Raw genomic sequence first — 24467 nt, 5'->3', positions numbered from 1 at the left:
CTGATGCTGATGGGATAACTGATGTTGCTCAGAATGGTCCTCAGGTGATTTATTACTGCAACATCTGAGATGTTCAGATCAATAGAAATCAGGTATTCATAAAGAACTGGAGAAGCTGTAGAGAGAGAATTCAAAAGAGAGATGCATAAATGAACTGCAGTTGCTGTATTACCTGTAATCAGTACTGTGCTTATCTTTTTGTGTTATATTATTATATGCTATACTATATAAATATTGTCTTCTCAGTCTTACTTGTCGGTGACGGAGCTGTTGTTGTAAAAGGACAAGCTGTAAAGTCTGTAAGCAGGAAGAGAGAGAGGAGTAGCTGCTGAATAAATACAAATATAGAGAGTGACACTTCTCAGATAATTAACACTGCACTTAAAAGCTACACACTGCTGTAGCCTGAATATGAATTGCTATATTTTTCTGGATATTACATTTCAAAGAGTGGGGTCTTCTTACATTTGAGGAAAAGACAATACATATAATAATGCATTCTCAACAACAGATGGCACTGTTTCCAAAGGTTCCCTTTTGGCTGAAGCAAGCTCCTATCTTTTGACAACTCGAAAGCCAGACCGTCTTAAACAAGAGAGAAAAACTTTCCAGGATCCCAAATGAGACCACCTGCAAGCTTAGAGCTTACAAAATCACTTATCAGCGGAATTCACCAATTTTGATCCAATTTAGAAGACTATTTATCATGTTTCTTGTATTTTATTTTAATAACTCAAACTCAGTTGAAAAATGCAATGAATAGATTTTCATAGATTTAGTGTATTTTCATTGATGTCTTCAAATGTGACACTATGCATGGAATATCTCCCTACCATGATTTATTAAGTGTGTTTTCAAAGTGTCTTACCGTCATTTTTGTTTTAATCCAAAACCATGTGTTGAAAAAGGGTTTCAATAAGGTACATCATATACTGGCTTGAATGCAATAATTACTACAAATCAACTTACTGTGCTGATCAACAGACTGGCAATATTGTCCATCAGGCGGAATGGCATTGATGCATCCACATGTGTCATCAGTGATGTTGTCACAGGATCCGTACAGGAAACACTGGTCACATGACCAACGATACTGATCCTCACATCTGCACTGGTAACCACCACTGCTCAGAGAGCAAACTGGAGACCAAAACATACAATGAATAAATATGTCTACTGAGAAAGCATTTGTTGTTTAATCAATGAAAAAAAACCCAGAAGATCCAAATTACACCCTCCCAAATATTTAAAAAAAGATGACTTGAGAACCGATGTAGACTGATTTTGAGATTTGGAAAGCAGATTGCTGAATTTCAAAGTTATGAATCCTACCTGTAGACATATTCACGTCAGAGATGTGTATGTGGTTGTTGATGCTGATGGGATAACTGATGTTGCTCAGAATGGTCCTCAGGTGATTTATTACTGCAACATCTGAGATGTTCAGATCAATAGAAATCAGGTATTCATAAAGAACTGGAGAAGGCACACTTATCACAAGGCCAAAGGTAGTCATCCTCACAGCGGCACTGGAACCCAGTGCCACCTTGGCTGCAAACTTTAAAAAGAACAACACATTTTCTTGTAAAATATTTAAGATAGACACTATAACAAATTCTACTCTCCGAGGGCTTACCTGTAGTGATATCAGCATCTGAGATGTTTATTTGCGTACTGATTTGGATTGGGAAGGGGATATTTTTCAGGGTGTTTCTCAGTTGATCTGCATCTGTAGTGTTCAGCGCAATGGAAATCTGGTATTCATAAACAACTGGGGGTACTGTTGAAAAAGACAAAAGAAACAATTTTTGTGGTTATTTTGTTCCAAATCTAGGTCATGTGATGACACCTGAGCTAACTCCATTTGCTGAATGAAGACTGAGATGCAGTTGAAAGCTCTGAATGCTGAAAGTGGACCTATAATCTTTTTTGTTTTGTTTTTTGGATATGCCGTCTGAAAGGTCAAGAATGAACTGCCGTATTTTTGTTCATATTTCTTCATGTATGTAGTCCTACATTAGGCCTATGTAGAATATGAGGTCATCTTCAGTAAAACAAAACTGATTTCAACTTCAAGTATGTATTCATACAGCTGGACAGCTTCTAGCATGCAAAAAAAACAAGAAAAGGCATTTTGTTACAATACTTAATGATGCAATGTTTTACAAATAGAATACAAACATCAAGATGCTGTTTAAATGTTTAAGTACAACTTTAATAATAAGCCTTAGATAAGTCTCTATCACCTTTCTTTGGCTGGCAGTATTGGCCATTAGATGGAATACTGTTGATGCACCCACATGTGTCGTCAATGATCTCATCACAGGTTCCGTATGTAATACAGTTTCGATATGGCCACACATACTGATCCTCACATCTGCACTGGAAGTTGGCACCATTTGGGTAGCACACTAAAAAAAACAAAAAAACAAGAGCAAACTAGTCCATGATTAAAGGTCTTAAAAGATATGCAGGGGGGTGTGGCTTGTCCGGAATAGAGTAAGGTGTGTTTAACGTGAGCTCCCGCTAAGCTTCTATTTTAATTGAGATTTGTATAATGCATCCCATCTTATACAATAGTGAACCATTTTCGGACATAATCTAAAAGTGAAATAGGTTTGTTGCGCAGATGGCAATGAATTTGCGGAAATATAAGTACACTGGACCCTCTAACACAAGGCCCAATGTCTCCTCGCACCAGATTACTGTCAGGAGCTCAGGTCAAACGACCCAACCCCCACCGGACCACAGAGAGATGGATATTTCAGTTTTGAAGTCAGAAATCCTTATCTCAGTGAAAGCAGACATTTAAGCGGTGATAAAGTTGGAACTGAAAAATGCTCTCGCATACGATTTTGATTTGAAGGCAGAAATGGCAGAACTAAAATAAAAGTTCGAGGATATGGAAGGAAGAATGACTAGATGTAACATAAGAATCATCTGTTTTTCCAAAACACCCGGTTCCAGCTCCACAACTTCAGTTTCAAAGCTGCTAACTGAGGTGCTACAGCTGGACAAAGAGCCACTGGTTGACCGCTCACATTGGAGCCCGGGTCCAAAAAAGCCTGGCGGAAAACCTTGTGCCATCATTGCTAAACTACGCTACTACCATCACTGTGCTGAGGTATTGCGCCCGTACTTGGGATTCACTTTGTTTTAATGGGGAACCAGTCACCATCTTTCCAGACTACACTGCAAGTGTGGCCAAAGCCTGGGCTGCATTCACGGATGTCAGGAAGCTTCTCCACGACCGACAGGGCGTTCGGTATGGAATATTGTTTTCAGCTCGACTTCGAGTCATGTACAAGGGGAAGGACATGGAGTTTACTAATCCGGACAAGTCTATAGCATAAGTTAAGTTAAGAAGAACATTATTTCACTCATGGAGGCTGGAAAGTGACTATGAGACTGAAAATCCTTGAATGAGTGTGCTTTAGTTTAGGCCTACACACAGGTTTATATTGTCTACACCCACAATGTAGATTATCCTTAGTTACAAACTCATAAATATACTGTCTCAATTTTAGCATATTTCTACTGATAATGTTGACCAGCTACTGTTTACTTATAGGGTGACACCTTCTTTCAAGGCACACTTTGATGGGTTATTGTTTTTATATACATTGGTTTATTTTCCTTACTTAAAGAATATACTTAGTTAAAACATTCATAATCTTCTATTTTAGCTTCTTAATAATGCAACTCGTCAGCCACATATGTAGGATGACATTTTACTTAATGGCACACTGGTGATGGAGTATCACTATTGTTCATCTATTGATTCATTTTGTCTACTTATAATGTAGATTATCGTCAGTTACACATTTATGATATACCTATTTTATTCTTATTATATGGCCACTAATAGAATAGGCCATCTATTATTTACCTATAATGTGATATTCCATTTCGAGGCATTCTCTAATGGAGCATTATACGTTAAATTCATTAAGAGATAGAAACTACTAGCTATAAAGTTTGCCTTCTCAACATAACTAGGAACTATTTTCCCTCTCTACAATACTACAACCTCGGTTTATTGTACATAATTGTTAATTCATTACACTGTGCTATCTTGTTTCTTTTTCTCTTCATATGGGAGGCTTGGCGGGGACCCAAATGACTGGCTCTATAGTTCCCCAGCACAATGTGTGAATTTCTTTTTGAGGGACGTTGTAATCACCTTGTTCATGTAGGTGATATAAATTCCTTTTATATTTATTTATATTTGTTTTTCTGTTTTGGTGTCTATGGGTTTCATGTATGGTGCACAATCTTTTACATACACATCATGGCCAATATAAATAATATTAGAAGGTACGATGGCTGCCCAGTTAAATTTGTGAGCTGGAATGTTAAATCGCTCAATCACCCAGTGAAATAAAAAAAATCTTTTCACACTTAAGACAGCTTAATACAGACATTGCATTCTTACAGGAGACCCATATATGTTCATCTGATAACTCTCTAAGTCTTAGCAGCGGATGGGCAGGTCAGGTAAATCAATTCATCTTCCACTCAAAGGCTCATTATGCTTACTAAAAATACATCATTCACAGTATCAAATGTACAAGCTGACTATGCTGGGCAATATGTCATTGTGGTTAGAAAACTATACACACTCCCAGCTATTCTGGCCTGTACAGTATCTACGCCCCGAACTGGGATGATCCTACATTTTTCACCAGCCTTTTCTTGCAAAGATATTGGCATGCTGCCTCGAGAAGATAATCCCCTCTATTTTTTCACCAGATCAAACAGGCTTTATAAAAAAATCATTACTCCTTTTTCAACATTAGGAGTTTATTTAATATCCTTTATGGTCCCTCTCCACCTGACTCCGGGGATACTAAGGTGATACTCTCACTCGACCTTTTCAAGACCGTAGAAGCATTTAAATTCTGCCCTAAATTCGTACCTTGAATTAAGATTCTTTATACTCTCCCAGTGGTTGCAGTATGCCTATCCACCTACTTTGAGCTTCATTGAGGCACGAGTCAGGGATGTCCTCTTTTGCTGCTCTTATTTGCCTTTGCAATTGAACCACTTGCCTTAGCCTTGAGACAGAGCTCCACCATCAAGGGGATTCACCAGGCGGGTTCAAAGCATAAAGTTTCTCTTTATGCAGATGCCATGTTGTTTATATCGGACCCCCTCTCACATCTTCCTGAATTACTGATTTTACTTGCAAAGTTTGGAAAAATATCTGGATATAAAACTTCAGAAAAGTGAATTCATGCCTATTACTTCCGTGGAGGGGATGTATTTTGGGCCGGTTCCCTTTAAAATCATCCCTAAAAAATTCAGATATCTTGGTATATGGCTTACACACGATCACAAGGATCTCTATAAGGCTAATTATCAACCTCTGCCATCCAATCTTAAGCAAGACATTGAACGCTTATGCCTTTGCCTCTCTCTCTAGGGGGAACAATCAATACGATTGAGATGAGTGAGCTCACTAAATATCTTTATTTATTTCAATGTCTTCCTATTTTTTAAGTCTTTTTTTCCAGAGTTGAATAACCAGATATCAACCTTTTTATGGAATAAAAAACAACCTAGGATAAATAAAAATATACTGCAGAGTATGTATGATGGGATGTATGGCACTTCCAAATTTCATGTACAATTACTCGCTTCAAAGGAGGAAGCTGTTCAAAGACCTGGGAGCAGCTGGAGAAACTGTTTTTACACTGCGCACTTTACTCAATCTGGATAACTGGACTAAAATTAAGCAAATGAAGGAATATCTGTATAGTATTGGATTATAAAAAATATAAATAAATGTCAAAAGTAACATTAGTAACACACAGTATGTCAGCAATAAGCCGTAGCGTCTAGTCTGCCTAATTCGAAGAAGAAGAAGAAGAAGAAGAAGAGAATGACTGTGTGGGAGACGTTTGTGGTACTGACAAGTAGGGAAATAGTGGCAGAGTGAGACCTCTTACTTTGTGCTAAAGAGAAGCTAGCCCGGGTCTGACAACAATCCATTGTGTCAACTTCAGGGGTATTTCTCTCCGTTATCTGTCGGTCTGTAAGCAACACCATATTTACCGTCAGAAACTCTCTGACTCTGCTCCAGGTTATCCATACCCGCGGAGGAGAGGTTGCGCCGGGGCTTTCATCCCGGTGGACGATGTAGTGATCGGACTCACCGACGAGCAGCTACAGGTTAGCTGCACTGGCTAGCTAACAAGCAGTGTGCACAAAGTTCACTTAGTTATCTGTGCAGATAAGCAGCTGGCAGCAAAAATGTAACGTAGTGTTTTTCCTGCATACCTCTACGACGTGTAAAGTTAGACAGCCAATCACCAGCATTATTAGATCTTGGCACTGACGCTGATGAGATTTACTTAGGTAGGATATCGAAATTTGGTACCGAATGACAAGGCATTTTTTGATACTCGATGGTATCGAAGCAGTTCAGTTGGTGCCATGAAAGCGTTGAAGTTCGGTACCCAGTCCTAGTTACATTTCAACATAGGTTTTGTAGCATCTAATTCAGACTGCTTCCCATTATGTTCTCCTGTATCTCTGCTGGACTCAGTTTTTAAATTTAAAGTTGACACAAAACAAATTATAAGTAGAATTTATACATTGCTTAACATACATAACCTGACCAGTTTGGACTCTCTTAAAAATAAATGGGGAACAGACCTAGATGAAATTATACCAGAGGCAATTTGGCAAAAAATTATACAGAGAATTTACTCCTCAATATGCCTTAGCACGCTCTGGTTCAGTTTAAAATTGTACACCGTCTTCATTGGTCTAAAGATAGATTATCTAAGATTAAGAAGGATTTTGACCCTGCATGTGATCAATGCAAACAAGCTCCTGCCACATTGTTACATTTGTTCTGGTCATGTCCCAAGCTGTATAGATTTTGACGATCCATTTTTGAGACCTTCTCTAGAATATGTGCACAGGAGACACATCAGGAACTTGACTGAACTGTCCTATGATCAAGTTGTATTTGTCTTTTATGATATATTTGGAAAATAAAGAAAACCTTGATTACTACTACTTGATATACATTGCAGACTTGGTTGAGAACTATGAGTAAAATTAAACACAATTATTAGATCAATCATTGATAGGCCACCTACGTTTAGTCTCTGTAGTCACTGGGCAGGGTGGGGTCCCCTATGCTAGTTACAATTTTGAGGTACTTGTAGTATTTTCATTTTATGTCACTACTATACATTTCAGAGGGAACGTGTTAGTCCACTATAATTATCCGACAGATATAGTTACTAGTGACTTTACAGATTAGGATTTTACATAAAAAACATATCATAAACTTACACAACACATTCTTAAGATTAAACCTGTAACAAAAGAGTTTCCCCTTGGGGATCAATAAAGTATTTCTGATTCTGAGGTTCCCTACTTTTTGGCTTGTGACTCCTTACAAAAAGCAGCGTGTACACAGGGCCCATTGTTGTGTTTCATACTATATGTTTATAAGTTGTTAGCAGTTCCACTAAAGAGACATCTCCCCTATAAACTTCCAAGATGGTTTAATTTAAATAACTCAAAGAGATAAAATTATCCAATATTTCACAAAGATCAGAGAAAAGACCAAATATGAAAACAAATTTTTGTATCAGAACTTTGTTTTTTTGTTTTTCCTCTCTCATTAATCATCTCATGATCCCTCAGATTTATCTAGTGACCCTCAGGAGGGGGCCTTCAAAATAGAATAGTAATAGACCTTTTAAATTGCTGTATTGGTACTTTTACTTAGCAAATGAGTCCTTCTTCACTGCACAGAACCAAAAGAACTGCCCTGGTCCTTGGCTAACATATTGTGTGGAAGCTATTGCTTCTTTTTCTTATTTTGTTTTTTTACTTTTGAACATGGACACAGTTGTAATCTCAGTTCATCAGGCAGTTTGGTCCAGAGGACACCCTCATCAAATCTCAATATTATTCTAGGTACAGCTAGAAAACCACCACATGACCTGAGAGGTCAGATTGGATTGTAGTCCGTGAGCTGGTCAAAAATGTCTCCAAAATGTGTCAGGGTGCTTTATTAGCAGAATTCTGAATTAGATTATGTATTGAACTGGGAGACCATTAAAGGAGCAGTGTATAGGATTTAGTGGCATCTAGTGGTGAAATTGCAGCTTGCAACCATTTGAATACTGCTTGCCTCACCCTCACCTTCCAAGTGCATAGGAGACACTACGGTGGCCGCGAAACTTGCGAAAAACATGAAATACCCTATCTAGAGCCAGTGTTTGTCCATTCTGGGCTACTGTAGAAACATAGCGGTGCAACATGGCGACTTCCGTGGAAGGGGACCCGCTCCCTCTGTAGATATAAAGGGCTTATTCTAAGGAAAACGCAACTATTTTTATTTTCAGGTGATTATACACTAATGAAAACATACTGTACTTATAAATATTATATTCCATTTCTGCCAATAGCTCCTTCTAAATGTTACACACTGGACCTTTAAGTGAGTTAAGTACTGAAGTAGGATGTTCAGTACAGTTCCTGTAAAACATTTCTTGACTTCAAATAATTGATGCAATTTGTTTATAGGAGAGAAAGATGTATGTATGTATCCTTATATTGTTCGCAAGTAGGGGCTGCAAATGTCCAAAACCCTGACCCTTGTGTAGCCCCTGAGAAAATGTTTGTTTCAAAAGATTAAAAACTTGCAATTCAAACATAGATATTTCTATTTATGAAGAAGAAAAAAACAAAACAAGACCTATAGGCCAACTAAATATTGGTAAATGGACTGTATTTTTATAGCCCCTTTCTAGTCTTCTGACCACTCAAAGCACTTCACACTACATATCACATTCACCCCATTCATACAGTGATGGCAGGTGCCAACTGCTCATCAGAACAAATAAACTAACTCAGTCACACACACTAACATACCGATGGCACAGCCCTCAGCAATTTGGGGTTCAGTGTCTTGCCCATGGACAGATGGATCGAACCTTCTGATTGGTAGATGGCCCGCTCTACCACCAAGCCGCCCAAATTAAAGTCTTAGAATTAAAATAGCAGTGTCAAAGATAGCAGTGAGGTCAAACTAAAACTATTGGCAGCGGCAGATGGCCGCCCACTCTGAGTCTGGTTCTGCTTGAGGTTTCTGCCTCTTAAAAGGATCCTTTCCTTGCCACTGGTGCCAAGTGCTTGCTCATGGTGGGAATTGTTGGGTCTCTGTAAATAATATTATAAAGAGTACAGTATATAGACCTGCTTTATAGGAAAAGTGCAATGAGATAACTTCTGTTATGAATTGGCGCTATATAAATAAATATAATAAATAAAGTTTAAATGAATTTACACCGTGGATCGAAAGTTAACTTCGGAATTGTTTGTACACAACTTCTTCAAGTATTTTACTAATAAATTTGAAACAAAATAAACAGTTAAGGGGTAATGCGGTTCAAGAGAGCAGGTGCACTTCAACTGCTGTATTACTTCCTCCAGATATCTAGAGTAAATAGGTGAGAAATTACACAGTAAACACTTGATTGTGCAAAGGAAACGACCAGCCAGAGGCATTCTTGTAAGAAACCGTAATATTATCTCTAATATGAGAAAGGTTTTCGTGAAAGAAAATAGCAATATACACAGAAAATCATCAGGAATTACTCTTTGTCAGCTGTGGGGAAAAGGGCATGGTACACTTGACTACACTTGGCACACTTGACTACACTTGGCACCCTGCGCCTTGATTCATAAAATTAGCACCAATGGTGTTCAGACCAGAGGAAGCTACATTCTTACCTGTGGTGATGCCAATGTGTGTGACATTCACAGTGGGACCCAAGGCCAGAGAAAAGCTGCCGTTGTTCAGGAGATTCCTAAGGTAATCCACTGTCTTGACATCTGTAACATTCAGTTCAACATCTACTGTGTACTCAACCTGAGCTAGCAGCGCTGTAGGAAAAATGCAACATGAGTTAGGGTTATTTTTGGTTTCAGTACATACTATTGTAGAGAGATCACTGCGCATATAATTTAGACGTGGTGCTTAAGGTAAAACTTAAATTTGTGTTTCCTGGGAGGGCTGAGTTCTTTAAAGATCACACTGAATTTCATATATTTAAGGCCTGAGGACTACTGTACAACCAGAGTTTTATTCAACAGTATTAGCCGCTGCAATCTTCAAAAGGAAATTTGAATTTGCATTTGGTATTTGTTAAATCTATGGACATGGACATATGCAGTGAAAAGGCCTTTTTAAACCTGCAATAACTGATTTTTTTATCACTTGGGGGCAGCAGAAACAAGCTGTAGACACAAGACTAACATTGTCATTGTGGGTAATGGTTGGCATTATTGTACCTTGGCATAGTTAAAAAAGGTTGCATCTACCTTAATTAATCACTGGTGGATCCCAGGTGACTTCTGTGTTCACTTAGGAACTTATACTTTGTGACTGTAGAACCCATTCAGCTCAAAGGTTTTTGAAAACTTTGAGGAGTGCAGTGGAAACAAGGAGGCTGCGCTGACCGTTTATACTGTATTATGCTTTGAGAATGAACAAGCAGTTGAACCTATAGCAGATTGAAGAGGACTTCGTAGTGCAATCAGAGAATGCCGTTCAGACAGGTGAGTATAACAGCATGTTCACTTATTGTTGTAACTCTCTCTCCAGAGGAGACCATCAACAACCACTGAGTTGCCAAGCAACACATTGTTGTGTGTGTGTGCTATATGGTCTGTAAAAACTGTTGCTTTTATATGTGTGTGTACTGTTGAGTCTATAAAAAGTGTCAGGCTATTTCATTTAATGCTATTTAGCTCAATAATGTTTGTTGCCACCGCTGCAGTGTCCATAGCTCGTTTTATTTACTGTGAGCCATTTTTGTTTAATTGAGTTTTTTTCCTCTTTTCTGATTAATTCTAGTAAGGCTCTGAGGAAGGTGGTTGTATATTTATAATTGATAATCAGTTGTATGCTCAGGCTGCAAAATGCCCATCTATAGAAATTTAATTTATTGTTGGTTTGGACATTAGGGCTCAGTGGCATGATGTTGTTCCACTAGAGTATATGTTGACTTTTAATGCAATAGCATAAAGACTAGAAACAGGGGAAAACTGTTAGCTTAGCTCTATCCAAAGGTTAAAAAATCCACCTCCCAACACCTTTGAAGCTCCCCTATCAACAGGTTCCATCTTGTTTGTTTAGTCTACAAAAAACAAAGTTAAAAAACAATGTTTTAAGGGGGATTTCACACTGGACTATTTCTTGGTTGGGCACAGTGATTTCCTGGAAACTTTGCTGGTTGACAGCCACCTGTTTTTATAGAGTCTATGCAGCAACCTCACAACAACAAGATGCCAGGTTAGCTGAGACCACCTGACTAGAAAAGTCATGCTAAGCTAATCTCCTGGCCGTAGCTAACTCTCAGCGAGAAAGCAAATAAGTGTATTTCCCAAAATGTCAAACTATTCATTTTCATATCATTTTCAATAATATTAATTAATCAGACTAACCATTCCTTTTTTCCCTGGTGTGAGGTAGAAAGTGTTCTTCTTCATAGTGCACCTGAGACAAAAAAAATGGTATCAGGTTCAAATAATTGCTTTGTGTTATTTATCAAAACCTGTGATAAGACACAAGTCCTATATCTTCTGTTCAGTATCGTAAATACATTTGACTTACCGGTAAAGCCGGACTTGAAAATTCAATGAAGTTCCCTGTTTCCGAAATAATAAGTGTCACTAGAAGTGCAAAGATGGTCAAGCCATTCTTAGATATTGCCATTCCTTTCAAGATAGGTAGGTAGAGAGGGACAGAAAAAAACAAGAAATTATATAGGGATTCCAACCAGCTTTACTTGCAACTTTATTTCACAGCCTGTTTGTATTGTTAAACAGACAATGTGTGTGGAACTTCTCACATTAGTCATAACTCTGACTACTGAATAACTACTGAACAGATGAAATTCAAGGCAATTATTAATGCATTGAGGGTCTCTTAGTAATTATCTCATCACAATTAATCAATGCTAATCATTTACCAGCTTTGTTATTAAAATTCCCAGTATGGCTTTGGGCTGGTCCAAATTTTAAGGCATGGACTTGTCTGGGTAAACCTGCTAAAAATAGGCAATTGACTCTTTAACATTTCCAGTAGAAGAGTTTGCCTTTTCTGTTTTTTCCTGATGTGTTGTGTTCAACGTCACGAATGCGCCAGAAAACAGGGTTAGTAAACAGTAGAAAGCAGCGTGGAGGCTAGTGACAATGTTAGGGTGGTTGCTATGTGTAGCTCATGGACTGTATAAAAATATGGTGTAGCCACTGTGTTTCTGGTTAACAGCACCGTGCTGGGCAGGTGACGTGTGTTTGCGGTGTTTGTGTGCTCTGAAACACGACACAGCGCGGATATAAAATCACAGCTGATGGACTGTTAGCCTAGCATGCTAATACTACATAAACATATAGATGAGATGTTTATAGACATTCGCAGATAGAAACAGATAAAAGAATCGTGCCGGAAAAGGGGCGAAAATTTGTGTGTCCACCCGGGTGTCATGCTTACATCACTGCCGATCTGAGCCGGAGCCGATAAATACCCGTGTCTACCACAGAGTAATTTGACCAGGGAATGAATGGCGATTGTACTGTCATGGTTTTGGGTTTTTGTCCTGTTATTTCCTGCTTTATTTTGTAATATTCTCCCTCCCTCTTGTGTCTGGTAGTTTTGCTTCCTGTCCTTGATTGCTTTCATTGTTTTCACCTGTGTCAGTTGGTTCCACCTGTGTCTTGTTGTCTCCCCTACCTGAGTGTATTTAGTCTGTGTTCTTCCTTTTTCTGTGTCAGATCGTTGTTATATCTCTGGCAAGTCTTTGTTTCCTTTGTACCTTGCCTGTCTGTGGATTTTGAATTTTTCCTGTTCACCGTTTGACTTGTGTTTCTGTTTTGGACTGCTTACCTGCTGAGAGTTGCTTTTGCCTGCCAATTGCATGTAAGCCTTTTTTGTTAATAAAATTATTGATCTGCACTAGTTCTACCTGCTAGTCTGCATTTGGGTCCTGTTGCCAGGTATTCCCTGTTTCCCAGCTTGACTAATGTAACAGTACAATCTGACCAAAAAAATTGACCCAGCAGACACCATGTCAGCGAAACTTTTTTTTTACTTATTAGTGACCTGGAGTGCCTTGGGGATATGTAGTGGAAAGCAGTCGGGGACCATCATAGAGAGGCAATCTATGCCCTGGCCCATGAGAAATTGTCCTCTCAACCTGAGGGACTCTGTTCCGAAATTGTGCCCCCAAGCCTCAGCCCCAGGCCCTCAATCCTCCACCAACCAGCCATCAGCCTGTACTCCGGCCTGCTAGCCAGCCAGCTAGCATCCCACCTGTACCTCAGCCCATTCCTGTCTCGAAGGCACCTTCTGGAAAACCCTCCAGAAGGAAGCATGGCTTCCACTGACGTCATGTCTCACCGCTACCGAGCTGCTCATCCTCACCGCTGCCCAGCGCCTCAGAGATGCCATCAGTCCTGTCTGGTCCCCAATTGGCAGATCTATCGACTCCTGTTCCTGGCCTCCAGTCGACGGCCTGGCTGACACCAGTTCCTGCACCGCGGCGGTCTCCAATCTCCTGTTGGGCCGCAACAGCCCCCTGAACACTATTGGGCCGCAACAGCCCCCTGAACTCCCTGTTGGGTCGCAACTGCTCCCTGTACTCCCTGAGCGGCAGCAGCTGCTCCCTGAACTCTCTGTGCTGTAGCAGTCACACAATCCTCCTGCTGAGCTGCAGCAGCTTCTGGAACCCTCTGTGCGGCAGCTGCTCCCTGAACTCCCTGTGCGGCAGCTGCTCCCTGAACTCTCTGTGCTGCGGCGGTCACACGATCCTCCTGAGCTGCAGCTGTTTCCGGAACCCCCTGTGCTGCAGCAGCTCCCTGAACTCTGTGGGCTGCAGCACACTCCTGACACTCCTGCCTCTGCTGGATCACAGCAGCCACGTCTTGCTCCAGTTAGGCAGCAACTTCCTCCTGCTCCGGTTGAGCCTCAACCATATCCTGCTCCGGTTAGGCCACAACCTCCTGAACACTCTGTGCTGCAGCACATTCCTGAATCCCCAAGCTGCAGCACACTCCTGCCTCTGCAGCCATGTCTTGCTCCTCTTGGGCCGCAACCTCCTGAACTCTGTGCTGCAGCACATTCCTACCACTGCTGGATCGCAGCCATCTCCTGTTCCAGTTGGGCCGCAACCTCCTGAATCTCCTGAGCTGCAGCAGCCTCCTGGTTCCCTGGTTTCAGTGGTTCCACCGGCTCTTTTGCCAGTCTCTCCGTTGCCGGCCTCCTGTCCAGCTGCCCTGTCGCCAGACCCCAGTCTTGATCTCCAGCCACACCGCCAGCCACCAGTCCGGCCTCCAGAGGGGTTTCGTCTTCGTCACTGACCGTCTGAGTTGCTCCATATGTCCTGGTCGCCCACCTGACCTGCTCTGCTCTTTTATCCAACCCTCGGGCCGTCTGCCTGAGGTTCCCAGCCCCGTTTCTGTCCAGCCCTTGGGCCATCCGCCTGAGGTCTTCCACTCACCCTAGTCTGTATTCTTCCTTTGTTCTGTATCAGATTGTCATCATATCTCTGTCAAGTCTTTGTTTCCCTTGTACCTTGCTTGGTTTTGGATTTTGCCTGCTCACCATTGGACTTGTGTTTCTGTTTTGGACTGCATACCTGCTGAAAGTTGCTTTTGCCTGCCAATTCAGTGTAAACCTTTTTTGTTGTTGATCTGCACCAGCTCTACCTGCTAGTCTGAGTTTGGGTCCTGTTCCCAGGTATTCCCTGTTTCCCAGCTTGACTAATCATAACATGTACCCTTTCACACTGAAGACAAAAGCCAGATGTTAGCGGGTTTTTTGTCCAGTGTAAAAGGGGCTTTAGTGTTTTTCAAGGGGCATGGATTTTTGGTTCCGTGGCCACCTGACAATGCTGATACTTTAATATGTATGGGCAGGTATTTAAAATAGTTTGTTGTATCCCTTAAATTATATTGATAGGCAATTAACAAGTTGCGAGGTGGGCATTGCCAATTAGCCGTTAGCCAATGCTTTGTTGTATCTGTGATTTGAGCACTCTGTACATGACTCTGTATTTTATTCTCTGTTATGATTCAAATGACAGGGTAACACACGGAGTGCTGAGGTTACAGCACTACATGTGAGTGCTGACAGTCTGTTAATTTGCCATCACCACAAATGGACCCATAAAAGAGAGACAGCTAACACTAGCTAGATCCTCATGCTTTGTATAACGTCAGACAAACACAACACTTAGTGTGTGTGAGCTGCAGATGACTCAAAACACATAAACATGGTGGGATTTGTTGGGTCTCTGTAAATAATATTATAGAGAGTACGATCTAGACCTGCTCTATAGGAAAAGTGCAATGAGATAACTTCTGTTATGAATTGGCGCTATATATAAAAAAATTGAATTGATTTGAATTGAACAAAAAGTAATGTCAAGTGGGAAATAAAAACATTTGCAAGCCAGGCTAACTAGCTTCTACTTCCAGAGTGGAAACTAGGTGGCCTAGTTTGCTAGCTTCTACTTTCTGAGTGGAATACAAACTTAACAGCACGATGGGTCAAGTCAAGTGTATCCAAGCTAAGTGTGACACATCAGATTTTTATTTAGAGACAATAAACACAAACCTCACATTGTTTTTTCCAGTATACACACCTTTTAATGGCGTGTCCTCTTCAAGGTAACTTTAACTGCATTGGACAGAGATGCTTCACATAGTGTTGACTGTGAGTCAACAAGATGTTGCTGGATGTCACACCAGCAAAAAATTTATAATTTTTAAGATGCCCAAATGGAGACCTAGAAGTGGGTGAGAGATGCATGAAGATACTTAAATGAAGATACTTAGTACATCTAATCATGAGTATATTTCCCACACACAATTGAATGTGCTTGTTTGGCCCAAGTGTGCACTTAAAGTTTCCATGAAGTCAAAATTCGATGTTTAAGTGTTTTTATGACATATGTCTTCTGCTATACATCACCTACACGCCAGTATCTGACCAAACAATGACAAAAAAGTCATTTTGTAGGTGTACTTGGATAATCTTAATGGTATTTTAGAGTTTGTCATTAACTGGAAAACGATTTAAAAAATGTTGATGATTCATCCTGCCCTCGGGGGTGTATACTGATTTTGCGTCCAATGAAACACTTTCTCACTTTCTTTCTTATGACACCACTGGAGCAGAGTGTGTCTCAGGGCTGATCCTCACCGATTACTGTACAAAAACACAACTTTATAACTTTATTCACTAGTTTAATTGAAACTGGATCATATTTTATGGAGAAAGAGTTTTTTTTTTCCTCTTATATCCTCCGGCTGTTCAGATTCAACTCTAGGTGATTTACAGAGTTTCCTTTACTGTTGCTAAAGTAGCTAACTGCTAATTGCTGTAAACTGTATCTGCCTTTAGCGGGCAACGGAACTGGGCTCAGCAGCCTCCCAGTGAACACGGCCGAACAGGGATAGAACACAGCCTCTGAGAACGACAGGGAATACAGTACTGATGTCATTTACGGCGTTTCCTGATGGAAAGATAGCTTGTTTCTAACCGCTGACTTCCGTTAGCTCAGTTAGATGTGCGGCTACCACACTCAGCCCCGGGGTGCCAGGAGCCAAACCTGGCAAGAAAACCACCTCGGTACTGTATTCCCTGTCATCAAACTGGCCTCATCGGTGTTGGAGGGTGTGTTCAGTCCCCGTCCGGCTGTGTTCACTAGGAGCTCCCAGTCCAGAAAAGGTCAGCTATTGGCCGCTATTGCTGCATGGCGGGGGGAGTTGATGTAACGCACATTCAGTGCTATTGGCTACTGTAAACGCCAATCAATATCCACTACAAGTCCCTCCCTAGCTGCCTGTTTTTACAGGAAATACATAAATATGCAGAAGCAAATATCACTCTGCTAGCCATTTCATGGGGACTTTAAAGACGATCAATAGTGCTGTGATTTAACAAGGCACAAAGACATGATGTGTACTGTTAGCATTGCCGTGGCAGAGAGGACATTAATGGCAATGACCTGTAATTAGAAGCTATTAGTGTGAGGGAACACCAGTTGGTTCACAGGTGCAGCACTTAACAAAGGAACTGTTGTCAAATGATTTAAAAGGGACCTATTATACTCATTTCCAGCTCTATATTTTTATTCTGGGATTCCACTAGAGAAGCTTTGCATGATTCACAGCTAAAAACAATCCTTATTTATCTTATAATGGCCATTTATGCACCCCCTCAGTTCATCCTCTGTCTGAAACAAGCCGTTTTTACTGTATATCAGACCACAAATTAGACAAAAATTAGGTTGGATAAATGATAGATGCCAGAACGGAGTGTTTCTGGGGGGCAAACCTGATTTACGGAGTTTCCTAATGGACAGATAGCTTTAAAGTGGAAGTAGACAACTTTTCAACACTGTCTGCTTATCAACTCCTTTATCATAACAGAATATAGTAACTTTCACCACTGCTCATTTTAGAAAGTCCACTGTGACCGCAAGAAAACGTGTTATTTGTTTATGTTATATAACGTGTGTTTAGATTTACTAATTTAGTCTCCCACTGGGCACGATCCTGGGAAAAGGAAGGCTCGCTAGCTAATGCTGGCAGCCAGAAAAAAAAACATCTATGATTCATTTTCCGTTTGATAATTTAATCAAAGAACACGCCTTTCTAAAAGAGAAACAGCGTGTAGAGCATAGGATGTATATATAGATGGACGACGCGTCTCCACTTTCTCCCTATAGACTGTAATGAAGCCAAAATATCCCAGATACGGGAACTGCCATCTTGTGCTTTTGACGTCATTTTGAGCTTGGTGGAGTTTGCTCAATAGTGATCGGCGTTGGAACCGCAGTATCGACGTCCGCCCATACACCCGGCCGACTCCATCGCAAGCCGGCTTCAGCTGTCAATCATGACGTGAAACCCCCTTTTCACAGCATCAAATAACTAATTAAAACCAAACATATCTGAAAAACAAACATTAGTTTTGCTCATGTTCCATCCACTAACATGGAGGGGGCAGGGTTTATGACCTATACTGCAGCCAGCCACCAGGGGGTGATCAAGATGTTTTAGCTTCACTTTTGAGGAGCTGTCATGTCTTCCATCTTTATAAACAGTCTATGGTTCGGAGCAGTCTGAAGCCTGAGCTTTTTGCTCGTAGGGATTACTTTTACATACATTTACCTATTTATTTGAAACTTTGGCCACATTTAATATGAACCTCTGACATTGTAACATTATATATATGTCAGAAAATAAGGAAACGCATAACAGGTCTAGAATTTCTCTCTGTTGTGAGCTAGAAATAATCTTTTCAATATGTAGGGTCACTAAACATTCAACCTCATCTGAAAAATGCAGAGTATCACATTGTGGGATTGTTAGCAGAAAGTAGTGTGCATGCCATGGACACTGCTTATTTTGTGTGGCATTTGTGAGGGCATATTGTGGACTCATTCAGAATTCAGACACTGAAATAAAATGGCGGACAGTAAATATAGTGACCTATTTAGTAAATAGGGAGTTTTAAAAATGAAGAATGGGTTTGCTGCACACCAAAAAAAGATTAGCTCTGGACCAACTTAAAACCTCTTGGTATTTACATATATTCAAACATTTTCAGTAAGTGAAGTAGGAGAACAGGTTGTGTAGGTCACAGGTGTGATATACAGAAACCCAAATCATGTGATCACAAGCAACACATATCATTGTGTAGTGAAACAGAACAAGAATTGTTCGGTCTCTGTAAATAATATTATAAAGAGTATGGTCTAGACCTGCTCTATAGGAAAAGTGCAATGAGATAACTTCTGTTATGAATTGGCGCTATATAAATAAAATTGAATTGAATCACATTGCACACACATTCTAACATCTTAGAAATTGCAGTAAATATACAGTTATATCCAGAACCTTTAAAATAGATTAAATACATTTGAAATTCAGAGGACCAAGAACAGGCTACCATACATGTGTAAGAAAAAGTTACAATAATACATTCAATAAATACTCTGTAATCCAAAGTAAAAATATATTTTTAAAAAATGGCAACAATATAAGAGACAAGAATAAGATGGAAAGATAGTTCTGAGACAGAATTACAGAATTTTAAAAGAAAGATATTTGATAAAGATGCAATAGATTATAAGGATGCCATGTAATTGTCTATAATAGTTGGATATAATTATAATAATTGGCACCGGAGAAGTGAAACACCTGACTGAATTGTTCTTCTGTGCAGAGGACTTGTGGTTTTATTATAAACGAAAGTGCCTTCAGTGTTTTTATTCTCTCTTCATATAGTAGAAATCACTGCAAAGTGATTTGAAGCTGAATGAGATGTCCTGTGACAGAGTCAACAAGCTGCTTTGTTTAGGGAAATTATATTGTTTTAGGCAAGGCTGGTTTCTTTACTTTATCTTTTATGTGATTTCAAATGTTCGTATTTGGATATGAAATATTATTTTGCCTTGCGTTTTATTGTAAGACTGTTTGGTGTTTGGCTTTAACAATAGTTGTTTGAAGTTCTTTGCCAACTTTTAGGTTTGTCATTTTGCTGCCTTCCTTGCCAAGTTTCCCTTAGGGAAAAAAGTTCCCTAAACTCAGTGACACTAAACAGGTAATAATAAGTAAGTAATAACAAACCTTATTTGCATAGCAACTTTCAAAGTGCTTCAAAAGTGAACATTAAAACATATTCATAATAAAGGTATAATAATATTGGTGATTTAGAAAATGAGATTTAAAAAATATTCAACTGGTGTTAATATTATATTTTTTATATTTATATTATTTTCACATTATGTTTGATTAGATTATACATACATATTTACCATACAATTTCATATATACATATACTGTATATTTTATTATTTACTATGTTACTTTGATCTGGAATATCAGGAAACTGCGTTACTGGTTTTGAACTGTTACATTTATATACACTGGTTTACAGTAACATATTGTATAGCTTTCTAACTTTGATTTATTCGTACAGTTATTAGTATAGTACAGTTATTAGTACCTGTCTCTCTGGTTTGTTCTTGTGCTGCTGTTATGTTACATCTCCTTCCTGGGGATCAGTAAAGTTGTATTATCTAATTTTGTCTTAGGTTGTCATTCTGGGTAACAGCTTTAGCTGAATATCAATATAAAAGCCATTATTGACCACTTGTAATGTTGGCGATCCAATCATTTTACTATACTGCACTAATTACACTTTCACCGAGGATAAGAGAATCAGCTAAGTATTGAAAATACAAGTGTCAATATTATGCAAACTGCGCCTTTATTTCTGCCAGATTAATGATTAGACTAAACTGTGAAAACTGCACTGGTAATAATAAACAGTATTAAAGTCAGCCTACTCAAATATCAAACACTCTAAATGGGTATATTCTAACTTTCAGAAACACATGTTGATCCCAGATTCTTTTGACCCACTTCAATGTCAACGAGTAATTGTCTTTGGTTAGTATTGCCGTTATGAGTCCACGAAAGCATTGTTAACAACACTAACCCAACAATATACAATAATTTCACAGAAAACACATAGCAAATACTGAGCAGCCTAAGTCAACAAAGATACAGATGAGTCATAGCAAACATATTGACTATCAGGGAAAGCTATTTCACTGTTACCTCAATCATTTCACACACACACAGAAATGTACAAATGTATAGTGTGTTGAAAAGGCACCAAAAAAAAATATTTCTTCATAATGAGAAAAGAGGTCACACTGTAAACAACCAGCTCCCTCAGTGAGCCCATTCCTGAAAAACACAACACTAAAAAAAACCTGTTTGGTTAAGTCCTAACAAATAAGCATTTTCACAGACACGTAAATCAGTCGAATTCCTTACCATCTCTCTTCTGCTGTATTTGTCCCCTCTGTGTTCATGAAACACACTTCATTATAGAAGCCTGCAGAGTGTAGAGGCTGCCAACCCATACGTGGAAAATGAGAAACATGCTGCGCAAAAAACTTCCTGAAATATAGAAAGGGACACGCACTGCTGGCAGTGGCTCAACAGGTTTAATTATTCCCTCAGCTTCCTTGTCTGATTTTATCTGCCTTTTGTCTTCATACCTGTAGGTAGGTGTGAAACAAAGATAATATCACAAGAAGGAAGATTAGATAGATGAAAAGAAATAATAGATTTTTTCCTAGATACCTAGGAATGATTTAGGTATAGCCAAGCAATCACAAAATTGTACAAGAAATTACACCAAAATTAAGCCTGCTGGGAAACGAACAAAGCCAAGCAAGATCAACAGCAGACAGCACCTCCCAAATCTCAACAATGTATGTCAAACAAGCTTATCTAACTTGCAAGCAGCCCAGAGAAGCGTGCTCAAGTCTGAAGACTGAAGTGAGACACTGACTGAAACTTGCTGTGTCCGAAATCAGTCTCTTGATCACTCATTCAGTATTCCTTATATAGCAGACCCTCAATAGTTTTCCTTTATAGTGTGCAGTAAATTGAGGACTGTTAGCATCATTTTGTGTCTTCACTGACAGGTGTAGAGGTGCATTTTCCCATCTATTAAATGTGACACATTGCAATGCAGGATGGAGTACATGTCATGGACACTACTTTTTTGGTGCCATTGTGGGAATTTTTGAGGTCAATATACAGTATGGTGCATGAATTTTACACTGAGAATTCAGGCACTCAAATAAAACGGTAGAAACTAAAGATAGTGTACCAGGTGTATGGAGTGATTTTGGACACAGCTCCTGTTATTGTCAATATTGTATTGTTTGTTTGAGTGTCAAAGCACATGTTGAATGTTCATTCTTTCTCCTTGTCATTGCTTGAGTTGGACACGCTCACATTAGCTGATTCGGGAGCATTATGACTACAATTGAGGTTATCAACAAAATTGCATTGCATATCTTTGCACACTGATCACATTTTATTGTATTACCACTGTCTTTTGTGACACTTAGCCACATTGTTTCATGCGTGCTCCACTCCACTACACTGTGTACGAAACACAGGAGTTGATAGAACTGCTGTAGATAGAAGTGCAATGCAATTTCAGGAGAAGAAGCTCTTCACAAAGCCCTTAGGTCTTGGAACATGTTCCAACTCAGAACTAGTTCTAGGTATCCAACCCTTGCAGTTGCTGTCAGCACCTTGTTTATCTATAAACAATGCAGGGGACGGGTCTTGGGAAACACCTGTCATTAATTGAGCTGTGGTTTAAGGTAGGGACGTCAAATCAGAAAACGCTTTTATGTGTCGTTCTAGATGGCATGGATAAACAATGTATTTTCATCCGCTTATTCAGGGCTGGGTCGCAGTGGCGGCAGGGTAGTCCAGACGTCCCTGTCCCCATTTTCCAGCTCCTCCTGGGGGAACCCTGAAGCGTTCCTAGGCCAGATGAGATATATAATCCCTCCAGTGTGTTCTGGGTCTACCCTGGGGTCTCCTACCAGTTGGACGTGCCTGTAAAACCTCCAAGGGGAGGTGCCCAGGAGGCATCCTGATCAGATACCCGAACCACCTCAACTGGTTCCTTTTGATGGGAAGGAGCAATGGCTCTACTCTGATCTCCCTCTGGATGTCTGGGCTCTGATCTCTAAGGGTGAGCCCAGCCACCCTACAGAGGAAACACATTTCGGCCACTTGTACAAGTACAAGGTACAAGGTAATTTATTTATCATTTTAGAACACAAGGTTGTATAATGAAATTAAAGTTTGTAGTGCCTTCATTCTACATACATAGAACATAACATCATTAAATTCATAAAAATCTAAATATAAAATAAAACAATAGAGATGAGCGAGTACACCATTATCTGTATCTGTTCAACCAACTTAATTATCAGTATCCGTACTCGGAATGGGCAGGGCCTAAACCAGACGTGGGCGGGACTAACCAGAAGTTGTTCATTTAAGCCTGAAATTGATATGGGTTGATCAGAAGTTGCTATATTTATTAGAAAACTATTTAGAGAACAGCTTTTGAATTGAGCTTCAGAGCAATGTTTTTTAACACAACAGTAAGAGAACTATTTACAGACCAATTTCTTTTATAAAAGTTGCTATATTTATTTATTGTTTTTGGTTTTTTTTGCAACATTTTATTGAAAACTGAATCAAGTTACATGAAAATGGGCATTCCGTACAGTTTAGATTTTAAACATAGAGAAAAAACAAAAACAGAAACAGAATAACATAGAACACAACCCCACCCACCAACCCACCCCGCCCCACCCTGGCTTAGTTGGAATCATATATATACACTCAACAAAATATAACAGGACATAGTCTGGTAAGACCTGCAAGTCTGCGAAATATGATAGAAAAGGCTGCCATATGTGAAAAACTTGTCAGTGTTTCCTCTCATCGTGTACTTAATTTTCTCAAGTTTTAAGAAAGACATAACATCTTTAACCCACTGTGAAACTGAAGGAAGGTTTGGGGACTTCCACCGTAAAAGAATTCAACGTCTGGCCAGTTAATATGTGAAACTAAGAATTTCTTTCTGTGCCAAAGTGAATCGACCTGACTTGTGTGAGGTCCCAAAAATAATTATTAAGGGGCATGGTTGAAGATGTATTCCTATTATAAATGAAATTATGTTGAAATAACCAGACCAAAAGATGTGTAAGCGTGGACAGAGGAAAAACATGTGGCTCAAGTGACAATATGGGTTCAGACATCTATCACACTTGTCATCTACTTCTGGAGAAATAACAGATAGTCTTGATTTTGAAAAATGGACCCTATGTACAACCTTAAACTGAATTAGTACAAGACGTGTACAAGATGACGCAGTACTTAGTCCATCAACAACTTTCTGCCATCACTCCTCACTAAGTTGTAGTCCTAGTTACCCCTCCCAAGTAGTCTTTGTTTTGGAGTTTGTGTGGTTGCCAAGATCCAGAATACGGTTAGAAATGTCCCTCTTTGTTGTGGCTTAAAGTTAAGCAATCCATCTTATGGTTGTTGAGGAGGTAAGAAGGGAAAATTAGGAAAACTTTTAGAAACAAAGTGACGAACTTGCTGGTACCTAAAAAAATGGTTCACAGATAATCCATACAATGATGACACATTGGTAAAACTTCCAAAAATACCATCTGAATATAGATCACTGAAACACTGTACACCTTTGTTATACCATACTGAGAAAGTAGAATCAAGAGATGAGGGAGGGAACAAATGATTCCTACACAGTGGACCAAACGGAGATGTTACAAATTTAAAATGTTTCCTGAATTGATACCAAATTTTTAAAGTATTAAGCACCACAGGATTTTTAACATACAGTGAGATTTTGGTTGGAAGAGAGTAATATATGAGAGCAGATATAGAAGATGTCCGACAGGAAGAAAGGGCTTCCAGTTTGCACCAAGGTAAATAAGGAAAGTTTATCCAGTAGCATATTTTATGAATATGAGTAGCCCAATAGTAAAATTGAA

General features: G+C 39.5%; 2 protein-coding genes across 22 annotated transcripts in view; both read right to left on the bottom strand.

Annotated features, from left to right (window-relative positions):
* Positions 1-1479, bottom strand: part of LOC122863199 (adhesion G protein-coupled receptor F5-like) — a 59365-nt gene extending 57886 nt beyond the window's left edge. For 20 of the 21 annotated variants that reach the window (XM_044169426.1, XM_044169430.1, XM_044169447.1 and 17 more), the window contains exons 1-4: positions 1333-1479; positions 970-1140; positions 253-297; positions 2-115 (exon numbers count right to left, since the gene is read on the bottom strand). In XM_044169426.1, coding sequence (XP_044025361.1) covers positions 2-115; positions 253-297; positions 970-1140; positions 1333-1342 — 340 coding nt within the window. In that variant the 5' untranslated portion in view covers positions 1343-1479. The remainder of the gene's footprint in view (position 1; positions 116-252; positions 298-969; positions 1141-1332) is intronic. The other variant, XM_044169427.1, reaches the window with a different exon arrangement.
* Positions 1467-22659, bottom strand: LOC122863543. The gene is made up of 8 exons (XM_044170120.1): positions 22489-22659; positions 20896-20923; positions 11651-11685; positions 11482-11533; positions 9766-9918; positions 2247-2411; positions 1637-1780; positions 1467-1558 (listed from the first exon to the last, which is right to left on the bottom strand). The coding sequence occupies exons 1-8, from the start codon at positions 22657-22659 to the stop codon at positions 1467-1469; spliced, it is 840 nt and encodes a 279-aa protein (XP_044026055.1).
* Between the last annotated feature and the right edge of the window lie 1808 nt (positions 22660-24467).

The sequence above is a fragment of the Siniperca chuatsi genome, linkage group LG16 (assembly GCF_020085105.1).
Source record: "Siniperca chuatsi isolate FFG_IHB_CAS linkage group LG16, ASM2008510v1, whole genome shotgun sequence".
Taxonomy (NCBI): domain Eukaryota; kingdom Metazoa; phylum Chordata; class Actinopteri; order Centrarchiformes; family Sinipercidae; genus Siniperca; species Siniperca chuatsi.
Note: the sequence above shows the minus strand (reverse complement) of the source record. Positions and strands in the feature narration are given on the sequence as shown.

Bases quoted from the DNA above. Each gene is read 5' to 3' on its own strand.
- LOC122863543 (XM_044170120.1), bottom strand. From the start codon at position 22,659: ATGTGTTTCCTCTGTAGGGTGGCTGGGCTCACCCTTAGAGATCAGAGC. The intron at 11,534-11,650 runs GTAAGTCAAATG...TTTTTGTCTCAG, and splicing joins TTTCAAGTCCGGCTTTACCG to GTGCACTATGAAGAAGAACA. The intron at 2,412-9,765 runs GTAAGAATGTAG...TGTTTTTTTTAG, and splicing joins ACACATTGGCATCACCACAG to TGTGCTACCCAAATGGTGCC.